This window comes from Phytophthora cinnamomi, assembly GCF_018691715.1.
Source record: "Phytophthora cinnamomi strain GKB4 chromosome Unknown Contig82, whole genome shotgun sequence".
In the NCBI taxonomy this organism is placed as follows: domain Eukaryota; phylum Oomycota; class Peronosporomycetes; order Peronosporales; family Peronosporaceae; genus Phytophthora; species Phytophthora cinnamomi.
Window position 1 is genome coordinate 270,915 of NW_027151015.1, and position 13,277 is coordinate 284,191.

The following is a 13,277-nucleotide window of genomic DNA, read 5'->3' on the forward strand; positions in this document are numbered from 1 at the left end:
TCAGGCCCATGGGAGCCACGTTTCCCTCGTAGATCACGTGACTAGTTTGGAAGGCCGTATATCGCTTCGAAGATGGAGCCATCCTCTCAACCGGTGGTATCCACTAGCGAGATCTAGTATGGAGAACACTCGGGTGCCCACCCGCTTCGATGATAAGAAGCCGAATCTTAGCGACCTCTGAGGCAGCGTTGACCAAAAGGAAATCGATAACCGATCCGAACGAAATGCTGGGGGGTTAGCCGCTCCAACCGAGCCGGAAACTTGCCAACGACCCGATCCTTCTTCGGTATGCCGAAGATGTTGCTCATACAAGGGGGCCTGGCACCTGAATACAGTTCTTCTACAATAGATCGGCGAAGAATTCGAGTGCTTCCTGCCCTACCTTGACATGGAGCTCGGTTGCTATGGTCCACGCCAGGCTTCCAGACCACCTCATGCTCGATGGATCCGCTTGGAGGCAATTAGGGTGGTAGTTCAGCGAAAAATACATCCGAAATATTCCTCCAGTACAGGCTGGAGTTGGCGCGGGATCGGCTTCGCTTACGGTGGCGCTTTGACGCGGACATTGTAGATCTCCTCATATGCTTGGTTCTTGATCTTGCTGTCGAATCCGGCATTTGAGGCCACAAGCAGGACGCTGGTACATCATCGTCATCGTCAGCTGCAATCGTAGCACCGGTACCATGAGGCAGTGGAACCGATAGTAACCAAGCGAAATGACCATTTGCTATGCGTCGCGCTTGCTCATCGTGGGGTTCTCATGAAGCATCGCCTCAACCATGTGATGTGCAGGCGATCTGATGTACGAGGACAGGCTCGGCATCTGGTCCTGCCAAGAGCAGGAAGACATGAACTAAATCTCTTCCGTCTTCCAGTCAGTGCTTGGGTTGAACTGTACCAGCCGTGGATACCCCAAGATTATATCCTGGTTGGCGATGTCTCCCACTCGATGAACGAGACGTCCACAAAGTCCTTGTCATCAAAGCCCACTGTCTCTCGACAGCGTCGCGCATTTCGGACAGGTGTGATCGACCCATCAAATTTTTCTGCTGTAACCCTACGTAATTTCGACGAGATCAAGTCGCACAATGTTTTGCTCTGCTCCGCTGTCGATCAACACCCGAAGGGGTTCACCATTCATGGTTCCGTCGAAGCAAAGAAGGTCATGCGTGGACTTTCCATCGAAACCATTTTCAGCTGCGTGCTCTCCAGTACTTCCTCATCCGCCTCGCCGTCCTCGATAACGCGGCGTAAAGAGATTGGATTCTTTCGGAAGGAAGTCGAGCCTTACTGCGGTTGAGCTGATCTGCTAGGCACGTCGTCAATAGATTACTGGGGTGGGCGCACAAGCTCCTCAGCCAAATCAAAGGTTTGAAGTCGCAGACACACCCTCGAGCGCTGCTCCCAACAATGCCGATAAGAGCCAACGAAGTCAAAGAGAGTACAGCTTCTCGCCCGGAGCTCTGTTTCCGTCAATTCCTGGTAACCTCTTGAAGTATTCAGTGTCCCGTAGGAAGCAAATGGGGCATTTCCGCTTGCTGCCACTTTGCAACTGAGAGCTGATGCGACAAATGGTGGGTCGACGTGGGAGCCGTGAATAGCCACGCGGTAATGATTGAGTGGAATGCACCAATGGGGTATTGACACGAAGTGACGTGTGACAATGCGTGTCTCCATCCCCCCTGAAAATAAAAGAGAAGAAAACGATAGTGCACGGCGAAAATGTCGGCCTCGTCAGCAACGAAGTGGATCGGGACGGTGAAAGGGGTCACGCACGCGGCGTACCCGGAGAAGATGGACGGAGTGGTGTACACCCTCGGCGCACCAGAGCGACTGATGCGTGGAGGACGGCGTGCGCAGCGGCAACGCGAAACGAATGAGACTGATCAAGCGGGCGCGCCGGCGACGCGTCACAGGACTGGATCTGGAACCGGGACTGGAACGATGGAAGCGCGCGTCGGCTTCAAAATTCCTACCAACTGTAAGGCGGTTGGTTATGCTTGCTTTGGAGGTAAATCGAATACTGAATTGATCGGTCTTATGTGCTGGTCTGAGCAGTCGGTTTACCCTAGGGTGCACTCGTGAGGCACCGTATTGTAGATGCAGAGGATGGTTGTGACCTGCTGGAGCAAACGCTTGCGCAACCTTGGTGAGTATGCAGGCGGTGACACAAGCTCTCAGCGCGCGGACTCAACTAATGATGATGTTTTGCTCCGTTCTTGTTAGGCCAGATCATTACAACCCACAGAGGTACAGGTACTGACTGCTGCACGACTTAGGTTTATGAATGTCCTTCGTGGTGATCTGACGGCAAAACCTACAGAAAACGAGATGAACTTGCTGTTTCTATATCCCGACAAGGTGGATCGACTGGATATGAGCCATTTCAGATTTCGGTGCAGGCTTCGCTATCGCGTGGCAATATGCGCCCTCCATTGCGGCAATAGTGCTGCAAAAGGATCTAGTACATGAAGGACTCGTCGCGCGGCTTCCCTTCAAGAAAGTTGGAGGTGGGCAGAAGAAGAATTGAGATGTGTTGTGTGAAGATCGCACCAGCCAACCCTATTCTGGATCCGTCAGGCCCTCGACCTGGCAGCTGCGTGCTATGCAGCAAATTCCAATTTGAATCAAATGCATTGATGCGAAAGGGGAGGTGATATCGACAGCGGGGTTCCCGCTATGCGCAGCGGGAGCCTGACTCCGAGTCATAGTTGAAACACGATCGTGCGGGAAAACATGGTGACGACGGTATGCCAAAACTAGGACGTAACACGTAAACGAAGACATGACAAATACTAGTGCCTACAAGGCGGCACGGTCGGGATCGCTGAGAGAGCGATTCCGATCACCATAACCGGATTTCTCTCGCCCCCCCCCCCCCCCCCCCCCCCCCCCGACCCCAGACACTGACAACCCAGCACAAATGACATCGCCTCACGCGGACGCCGCGCTGGCCAGCGCTCCTACCTCCCCTAGCACCGCCGCAGTTGCCTCCAGTCCTAATGAGCTCGCTCCGCCTCACTCGACAGCCCAAACCGGGGCCGCTGATGCTCGCCAAGGGGCCACCCCGACCAACACCGGGGGAGATCACGTGGGAAAGCGTGCCAAACACCACGAAAAAGCTGCTCCAACAACAAAAAAGGCGGACCCAGCTAGCACGAAAGCGGCCCCCGTAACAAGTAAAGGTGGAACCGCGGGTAAGAAGACGGCCGCGGCGCCCGAAGGCAAGAAGGCGCCCAGGGAAAAGGGGAGGTAGTCACGGTGGACAAGGACGCGGGCCGTTCGAGTGAGGAGGCATCTGCGGCGGGATATAAGACCACGCCTGTTAGGAAACCGTGGCCCCGGGTAGCATCGATGCTGCATCCGGTGGTCAACGTCAGCAACCCCATGGAAGGGCTGATGTTACCGGCGACGCCAGCCGCGGTGCCAACATTTCAAGCTACGAGGAAGTTCCGAATGGAGCTGATGCTGGCGCCGCTGGCGTCGATGCTAACCGGGGCTCAGCTAAATGGAGCATTAGAGAAATGGCTCCGTTCTGGAATACTGGTTATGCTACGTTGCCTGGGTTTATGGACCGCGATGAGGTGGATATGCTGCGCCGCGCTATTGACGGCTTTCATCCCTGGTTGTAGCTTAGAGAGGTGCGGAATCCAAACCGTCGACAGGCAGTAGCGAATACGCGTTTGGATTCCGCTCCTCGAGCTTTTTTCGTGTTCACAGACCGCCTGATTGAACTTGCGTCTAATGCGCATCCTCGTTGGTGTGTGTTGGAGAGCCTTACGGTGGTGGAGTCATTAGCAAAAGCCAAGGGTGAGAAACTGCACCGCGACTTTACGTCGGCGGAAACAGCTTTGGCATCAATTACCCATGAGCGGGTTCAGGCATCGGTACTGCTAGTGCTAGAGCCTAATACTAAGCTGATTGTAGTGCTAGAAGCATTTGCCGGATCGGCATCAAGGGGGAAATGTACTGCTGTGGAAGATCTACACCCCGGTGACTTGGTTATTTACCGAGGTGATTTACCTCACGCTGATGTGCCATATGAAAACGGCAACTTACGAATTCAAGGGTGCATTAATATTGACGCCATTGATCACGATGAAAGGGTGGTCGAGCGCGTGGCATGGCTTGTGTATCGTTGCACGCACTGCTTTGAAAAATGCGACAGTAAGCGGGCCCTGCCATGCCCGGTACTGCAACGCCAACCCAGACAAGGAGACGATTGCGAAGAAGCGCAAGCGCAATAACGATAAAGGTGCGTACTGTGAAGAGTGTGATCGTCACTTTGGTAAGAAAAACACGTACGTAGCGCATACCTGTCGTGGTGGTGATGATAGCGAGGAGGAAAAAGACGAAGATAAATCGTGAGTTGAAAAAAGTAGAGACGGGGACCAACTAACTTCTTAATACATGTATTGTGAGGCCCTGGTTTCTCCGTCTGTGTCTGGGTCTCGGAATAAATTAAACGATTCTGATTGGCTGACTGTTTATCCCCCGACAAGCCATTAACTCCCACCTCCAAGGGGGTGGGAATTGTTTGAGGATTTTATTCCGAGATAGGCATCAATTTGGAGAGGCAGATAATCGCGTGGTTGCCATGGACGACAAAGGCGACGACGCTGCAGCGCTCGTCCTTTTGGTGGTCATTGGCGCGGCGGCTATTGCGGCCAGCACCGCGCGTCTTTGAGCCGATAATGAAAACCAACTGACTGTTACTAACTTGAATTTCGACCCCTCTACTGGCATCTCCTAGCTTCGACGGGTGGTTTCGTGACAATTTACGCTGCTCGCAGAAGAATTTTGTGCGCCTTTGCGAGATATTTCGCCCACATGCTTCGACCAGCCTGCTTCACGGACGCGAGCACTCATTTGAGAAGAAAATGGCTTTGTTATTACTATATCTAGCATCCTCCGGAAGCATGAAAGATGCTGGGCTTGCGCTTGGCATCTCTAAGCCCCACGCAGTCGGTACAATCAACGAGTTGCTGAAAATTATTTGCGGGCAAGCAAAAGTATTCATCAGGATGCCGATAAATGATGTTGAATGGAGGGAAGTTATGGATGGTTTTGGTGCAGTTCGTGGCTTTCCGTACGTGTGCGGAGCTGTTGACGGCTCTCTCTTCGAGATAGCCCGGCCTGCTGAATACGAAGGTTGGTACTGCAAGGACTTTTATCCGGCGATAAACATGCAAGCTATTTGTGATGCCCATCGTCGCTATATGGACTATGATATGAGACCAGGATCTTATAGCGACAAAAAGACTTGGAAGGCATCAACAATCGGCCGCTCTGTGCAAAATGTTCTTCCTCGGGGATGTCATTTTATTGCTGAAGGTGGATATACCCTCAGCTGTGAGCTTCTCACGCCTTGCATACCGCGCGAAGAAGGTGGGAAGCTGTCTCGACAACAGGAGTACTACAGTTACATTCACAGTGCAACACGAATGGCAATTGAGTGTGCATTTGGGATGTTGAAGCAGCGCTTCCGTCTAATTAGGCGGCAGTTCGATCAAAAATCAAGCACAAACTGCACGAGGTGCATCTTAGCAGTAATGGTATTGCACAACCTTCTAATTGACTTTGAGGATGATACTATCAGTCGCAACGAACTCGATGATCCTAGCGTAATGGTGTTGGAAGTGAAGCCGAGATCGGACAGACGTGATATTTGTAGGGCAAAACGTGATGATCTAGCTCAGCTATTCTACCTTCGATCAAATAGACGTTACGCTTTACCTCTCAGCGTGTAAATGAGCTCTAGGATCGCCGCCGTTTGCCGCTGCAACGCGGTTTCTTGGCGGGTCAGCGAATCAAGAACATCTCGCGAGATTGAAGCTTCTGTTAATGTTGAAGTCTTTGCCTTCATAGCCTCGCCTACCAGTTTCACGCCTTCGGCAAGCGCGCGCAGTCCTAACATAAGCGCATCATGCACATTCGTTAACCATTAACATTAATACTAGCTCATAGTTCGAAGGTATGAAGGAGGATGTCGCTCCAACATTTCTAGAACTTCTCGGCACATGTACATGCATACCTTCCTCTACGCATTCGCCGTTCGTTTTCTTGCGCTTGTTTCGCGGAGCCGCAGGCGACTCATCTTCGTTTGACGAGGCGTCGCCGGTGTCGTCGTCGGCGTCATGGGTGGTCGACACGTCGCAGAGAGACGTGTTCTGCATGCCCGGGTTCGGAGCCCAATGCTCAAGCATCAGATCCAGGCACGGTGGTGGGGCCGCCTTGGGAACATTGCCAGTAGCGCTTCGATTCCGCCCGATAGAGTGACCACTTCTTCTTCAGCCATTTGATCTAGATCATCACAGTAACAGAGTCATCAATAAAACATTATTAGCAAATAGTTATCAGGGATGTTTACCTCATCCTTGCACTGAAGCACAGTGTATGCCTTTTCCTCCGCTTTATTCACTAACATGGTCACCATCACCCAGGCAGCACCAACTTCAACGTGGTTGCGCGCGCGCGTGAACTCATCCTTCGCCGTCACGTAGCTAACATATTTTACAAGCGCAATGTGAGGTTAGCTCCCTGCTAGGTCAGTTGCACCACAGCAGTAGTCCTTACAGCACCGCGAACAAGGTCTCTGTAGCCTCCTTTGTCCACAACTCGGGGTCGGCTTTCGCCGGGCGCCCACGCTTGGTCTGCTTCTTGGTTGCTTGCGGCACGCACGCGGAGAATACGGGAGGAGACCGCTTCGTCTCAGCCGGAGCTTCTTCGCGGGCGGGATCTTCTCCGCCGCCAGCAGCACTCACGGTGGCGGATTGCGCAGGGGGTGGGGAAGTCATCAGGCGGAGCGTCGCATCCGAGGCGGGAGACAACAGCATCTCCATGACGCTTGTTTGCGTGCCGGTGCGACGCAAATTTCCAACTTTCCAACTGCGAGGAGGCATCCTCCCTGGGGTTGTGTATGAGATCTGAATGGTGCGAGGAGACTCAAGCTAGAAAAACGATTTTGACAGGGTATTTGTAGCAGCAACACAATCCCCAGCACCAGCAATCTGGGGACTGCGTCTGGGAATTGCATCTTCATTTATCCCCAGACCCAGACGGAGAAACCAGGGCCTGAAGTTTTAAAATTGTTTCCAAGCAAATATTCATGGATCCGAATGGAGATATCATGGATCCGATTGGATGGTACCACTATGATTATATTTATATGTGAATGTCTTGGTAGGATTGTCTTGCACTAGTATTCAAAATCGGACGGAATCCGACGTGTTCCTCGGGGACCGGCTCCAGCTATGTGTCGTTGCGCCCGGTGCTCCGCGGCACGACGAGCTCTTCGGTCTTGAATGCGCTCAGGCTTTATTACACGCGGTGGCAGATCACGTGGGGCCTGTTTTCGGTGAACCCACCAATGTCCATGGCATTCCGTCGGTTTTAGAGGAGCAAAACATGTCATCTTGTGGTGGAGTATATGGACGCAAGGTAGGCCAAGTGTTTGCCGATATAATCCAGTACATAACTTCAGTAAATCGCCAACTCGGTGAAGAGTTTCAAGACATCGGTGCAAAGCATTTCGATGACTAAGTTTGACAACTGCAGTAAACAAATTTACTCGCAACCTTCTTGGTACGAACACTTCTGCGTTAGAAACATTCATCCAATGCTTGTCGACAGACTGGCACCACCAATGCTCCATCCGAGTATGAACAGTTAAAAAAAATCTCCAGTTGAGGTTCCAAGCTATCCTTTCATTGCATCATGATAGCCTTCAACACGCGAAGTATCCTGTAGACCAAAATGCGTCACTCGATCCGTCCAGCATATCACGACTCTGTATTTCCAAATATCCAGCCACACTTCCGATATGTAGGCTGCCTCCACAGGTGCGAGAAGATACAGTTCCCGTAACCGGTACTTGTAATCCTCTTCTGTATGAGAGTACACCACGCGAAGAAAAGCTTGGATAAAGCTTTCGTGTGACAGAGAGTCACATCGTCGACCTGTGAGTGGGTCAATCTGTTGAGGGAATGTATGTCGGCGGGAATAGGCTTGTACATCCATTAAAATGTGCCAGATGCACAAAAGCACTGGTGTTTCAGGAAATCAATGTTCAAGCGCGTTCATCAGAGCCAACTCCCTATCGGTCAGGAACACTTGTGGTGTAGAATACCGTTCGCCCGTTGAAGAGTCCATAACTGTAGCAATGCCCATACGTAATCGGGTTGGGTTTCGCAACAGATGAAGGCTTGAGCAATGTGGATTATCGTGTTCATACCGGTAACGCCAGCGATGTTGAGAAGTGGGAAATTGAAGCAAGCGGTTGGTCTTGTATGTACAATCGAACAATATAACATCGTAATTTGCCTTGTATGGATCTATCGCTTCCTTGTGTGCGAAAAATAAATGCGTCAAACGGTTGTTGACATCGTACTTGTAAGCCATGTAGTACGGACCTGTAGTCAGTTTATCCACCAGACACTCCATGCGCGAGCGGCTTCCTAGTGCGACAATCCCAGAGCGAAACCGCGTCCCTAGGCGTAATTATCAACATCGGATCTTCAATCAGTAGACGCGCGATTGTCTGACGAGCTGTCGTGCCAGTTTCACTATCCACGGCAATTGTCAATCGAACAGCATCAGAGCGAGTAGCGCAGCAAAAAATAGGGTGCGAAGCAGGATGAGAAGAGGGAAGGTGGTTGTGTTCAAATGCACGTCCGCGGTACAGAAGCTCCCACATGGTAACACCGTCCCCAGTCACCTTCCGATTCAGATAAACTTCCATTCTTCAACCACACTTCCTGCTCCCTGCATTTGGGCGAGGTCGCATTGTAGACTGTAAGTGACGACTCCGAGGAGCCCCATGACGATCACAGCCGTAGAGGATTAACTGTCGTTGGCGTTGGTTGTTGTAGGTAGTTCCCTTGTACACAATTTTGTATCCGTGCTGAAGGCCGATTGTATTCAACGTCTTTTGCACTTCTGACGGCGACACAAAGAGCTGCTCTTGAATGCAAGGTAAGAACCACGGTCCTTGAATGCTCCCGTCCAAACGCAGATGTAGCGGGTGCGTAGCGCAATGATTCATGTTACGTGAATCCTGGGTAACCGACGCAGCTGTAGCAAGTGCTCGGATACCATTTTGTCGCTGAACGGTGAAGCTGGGGGTTATAGGTAGCTGTTGAAGATACACGTGCTGTTCGTGGAGCGGCGCTTGATTAGGGTTAATTAGCAAGTGAAGTGGCAACGCTGTCCTAACCGCCTCACTGTATGAAGCGTGGGGATGTCGCTGACGCAAAACCCATTGAGCAGGTGCACTCGCCTGCAGCCCAATAGCATTCGTAGCGGGGGCAGGATAAGCAGCCATGTTCAGAGTTTCGTCCACGGTGGTTTAGTAGACAGGCTGGTAATGTACTTGTACAGAACTGCAGACGTGCGATGACTGGTTGGGAGAAAGCTTCAACTTTTAGTAATTATAACTTATTTTTGTGTACAGGCTCCCGCTGCGCATAGCTGGAGCCCCGCTGTCGATATCACCTCCCATGAGAAGGCTACCCGGCCTGAATCCCTGCGCTACCTGAATACTTGCACTACCTCTACCTTCCATCACCCCTGCTCCTCCGATCCATCCACTGCGTTCAGCTAGTAGCACCAAGTGGTTCAGCTGGTGGGTGGGTGTAGGGCAGAACAACACTTCTTCTCCGTCAACAACTTTGTATCGCTGTTCTTGTGACTTCCTGCTAGGACGCTACACTGGAATGTTCTCCAAGAAACGCCAAATGATACCGAAGAGTGGGAAACCCGAGCTGGCGTGGTAGTGACGTGGTCTGAGCGGGAAGGCGTCTTCGTTTGGACTTTCGAACGGGGAAGTTGTGAAAGTGGAGTGGGGCGAGTTCGTCAAGTTCGTGCACCGAGCGTTTGTCCTCGGGATGGACGTCACGACAAGCGTGAACTTGTAGGCGAATAGACAGCCAAGACAAAAATACAAGGCAATAGAACGATTCACACTGAGTTTCCAACAGTACAATAACACGATGGGCACTGTCAGAAACAGAAAACAGAGACGGTGCAGAGCTTCTCCATTGTATAAGTTGTGTACAAGTCGTGTATCCCTTTTAAACCATCATCAAACCGCATACCCTGTCCAACTCCAAACCCCGTGATTACGCGCTCCCTGCCAAACTCCATCCCGTCTTCAACCGCTCTATCCAGCGTACGTAGTGTCGCGCATTGCTCAATCAATAGCCCCCCCCCCCCCCTTCATCCCTCTGATCATGGCGGACGGCGCGCTGCTGCACTCGTGCGCCGTGTACCTGTACCTGTACGACGACGCCAGCGGCTCGTACACACAACAAACCGACGCGGCCGTGGGCTGCGCCTTACTCGGCAGCGACGCGCCCTCGTCCTCCTTCTCTTTACTGCTGTACGACACCAAGAAGACGCCGCTGCTGCAGCTGCCCTTAACGCCCAGCGGCGCGCGCTTCGTGCCGCAGAAGGACCTGTACGTGAACTTCTACGAGCGCCAGACGCAGCGCAACTACGCCATGCGCTTCCGCGACGCCGCGGCCAGCGAGGGCTTCCTGCGCGCCGTGGCGCTGGCCCGCGCGCAGATTCTGCTGCAGACGGGCAAGGCCTTCGAGCGCCAGCGGCCCGTGGTGCTCGTGGACCAGCTGGCTGTAGGCAAAGAGGACGCCGCGCCGCTCACGTTCGGGGACGTGGCGGGCGTGGCGCTCCGACTATGGCAGGGCACAATGCAGGACAGGGGCAGCTTCTTCTCGTCCAACCCGCTGGACATCACGCAGCGGACGACGAACGACGAGACGCAGAAAGGGGACGTCAGGAGGATCAAATTAGTGGACGGAGACGCCGCCGCAGTGGACAAGGACCCCTTTGTGGGCGTCCTGGCCACCGAGGCGCTCGTGAGCATGCAGAAGACAGGCAAGAGACTCGTGACCGCAGCCTTCCCGCAGACCCAGCACTGGGTCATTGCTGAGGTGGAGCTTGTTAAGGTCAAGAAGAGCACCAGGGCCAGTGTGGGCGCTGCTGCTGAGCAGGAGAAGGAGACGGCGGAGGCGGTGGAGCAGGGAGGACATGACGACCTGGTGAAGCGCATGGCCAGCTTGTCCAGGATGGGCAGTCAGGGCTCCGGACTCATTGCGAGCGTCAAGACGAGGCTGGACAGCCGATCGTCCTTGGAGAATGGGGAGGCGGACGCCGCGCTGCACCGAGCAGCTTCCATTGGACAGGGGGACCCACCGGCAGGGTACGTGCCCGTGCTGCTGGCAGGGCTTCAGCTACCTGGAGAGAGACCAGGGTCGTTCCGCAACTTGCAGAGCGAATTGCAGTCGACAGTGCAGGCCACAGTGCAGTCGGAAGCTGCCTCCCCTCCGCGTGCAACGTCGCTGGCGGCAAAGGTGCTTGAACCGCTGAAGTATTCTACTGAAGCTGTTGATGTGGACGTGGGTACCAGCAGCGCGAGTTCGACAGCGTTATCGAGCGATATGGAACGGCTGATGAAGGAGCAGTCGGACTTGGCGCGACTACGTGAGCAGCTGGAGGAGAGCAAGCGCAAGCTGCAGTCTGAGGACATCAGCGCGAATGAAACGTCAGCAGCTCCATCCTCCACGGGGAAGAATGGCACAACTCATTCTGCAAGCTTGACCGAGTACAAACCAGCGGAGAAACCAGCACCCACCTTCACGCCCTCCTCTTTTGCGCTGATGGGATCGAATGCACCGCCTATCGGGACAACATCTTCTTTTGGGTCGACGACTGGTAGGTGGAGCCCACCTAAGCTGGACATCGTGCCGTCCTTTTCTTCGACTTCGTTTGTCCCTCCATCGCAACCACCTCCAGCGATCCCTCCAGCCCCCAGCCCATTTTCTTCCTCGCTTACGCCGTACACTAACCGCTCGTTTCCGTCATATTCGTCAACACCGGCGCCGACAGGATCTGGTTCATCACCGGATGTTGAAAACGGCATCATTCGTCTGCAGCGATCGTCTACGTCTATCGAATCGACGTTGCAGGACCTCCAATCCAAGTTGGATAGACTTCTGAACATGCAAAACTCGATCAAGTCGACGAAGTTTGTCGCGAGTTCGGGCAAGTACGGTGGTGGCGCGTCCTTCTCGCCTGCTACATCATCTTCGTCATCGTCGTCATCTTCCTCGATGCTGCTGAAGAATCTGGAGAAAGCTTTGTCCCAGCGTGATCAACTGCAAGACATAAATGCTCGTCTCCAAGAAGCCAACGGTGAGCTGGAATCAAGTGTTGAGGATCTTCAGAGTCAGCACGAGTCGTTGCAGGTGGAGAACCGAACGTTGCTGGACAAGCTGCAAAACGGTAACCATTTGCAACAGGAGAAGTTCCGCTTGGAACTGCGGAGCGTCCAGCAGCAACTTAGTCACACGCAAGAGCAAATGCTGGTGTACCAGGAAGAAAATTTTCAACTTCGAGCACAACTTGCAGCGAAGGACGAGCAGCTCGCAAAGGAGAAGACGAGGCTGCAAGAAGATACGCACAGACAGCTGGAACAGCTTCAACGGCAGGTGGAAGATGAGGTCCGTCAAGGATCGAAGGACTCAATCGAGAGAATGGCATCTGAGAAAGCTGCGCTGGAGGCACAAGTTGCGGAGCTGACAGCTCAGAAGAAGCAGTGGGAAGTCGAGCGTGACATGATGAATAACCGACTGAATCAAGCGCAAAGCCAGCAGGTGCAGCTTCAAGACGAAACAGTCAAGTCGCAAGCTGCTCAGAACTCACGCGTCCAAGAGCTTATGGCTCGTGTTCAGCAGCTTGAGAGTGAATCCAGGGTGCTGAAACAACAAGCGGAAGGATTCCACTCCGACGCGCAACACTTGGAGGAGTTGCTGGCAGCGAAAGAGCAAGAGATGACCCAGCTGCAGTCAGCCAAGAACGACCAGGAGTACGCCGCACTGAGCGAGCTCTTTAAGGAGTTCATGAACGATATTTACTTCCACTTCCAGGACGCGTTCGATGAAGACACCGAGTTCACTGGTAAAGAGATTGTGATGGCCATCCGGAAGATTCTCAAGCAGAACACGATGGATATCCTAGCCAAGTTAGAAGAGTTCTACCAGCAGCAGGCGCTGCGTCGCCAGTGAACGAGATAGGCAGCGGTTGAGGTTGCGTCTTATTGCTTTGAAATGAAATTGAATCAAAAGAGAGATGGCGAAGGAACTATCCCTCAGTTAGACCGGCGATAAGTGATGCCGTGAGTATGCGTGGAAAGTATGCTGGACACGAAGCCGGTGGAGCTTCGAGCCATGTCAACTCGTGTCTTGTGCCCATGCGAATAG

At 53.0% G+C, this 13,277-nt stretch overlaps 3 protein-coding genes across 3 annotated transcripts; 1 reads left to right on the forward strand and 2 right to left on the reverse strand.

Annotated features, from left to right (window-relative positions):
- Positions 1-5,725: 5,725 nt before the first annotated feature.
- Positions 5,726-6,176, reverse strand: IUM83_19272 (uncharacterized protein; the record flags this gene model as incomplete). The annotated part of the gene is made up of 2 exons (XM_067944317.1): positions 5,726-5,910; positions 6,035-6,176. The coding sequence occupies 2 exons, from the start codon at positions 6,174-6,176 to the stop codon at positions 5,726-5,728; spliced, it is 327 nt and encodes a 108-aa protein (XP_067785115.1).
- A 22-nt stretch (positions 6,177-6,198) lies between these two features.
- On the reverse strand, positions 6,199-6,842 carry IUM83_19273 (uncharacterized protein; the record flags this gene model as incomplete). The annotated part of the gene is made up of 3 exons (XM_067944318.1): positions 6,199-6,303; positions 6,371-6,503; positions 6,577-6,842. 3 exons carry the CDS (start codon positions 6,840-6,842, stop codon positions 6,199-6,201), a joined length of 504 nt encoding a protein of 167 aa, XP_067785114.1.
- A 3,387-nt stretch (positions 6,843-10,229) lies between these two features.
- On the forward strand, positions 10,230-13,082 carry IUM83_19274 (FK506-binding protein 15; the record flags this gene model as incomplete). The annotated part of the gene is made up of 1 exon (XM_067944319.1): positions 10,230-13,082. One exon carries the CDS (start codon positions 10,230-10,232, stop codon positions 13,080-13,082), a length of 2,853 nt encoding a protein of 950 aa, XP_067785113.1.
- Between the last annotated feature and the right edge of the window lie 195 nt (positions 13,083-13,277).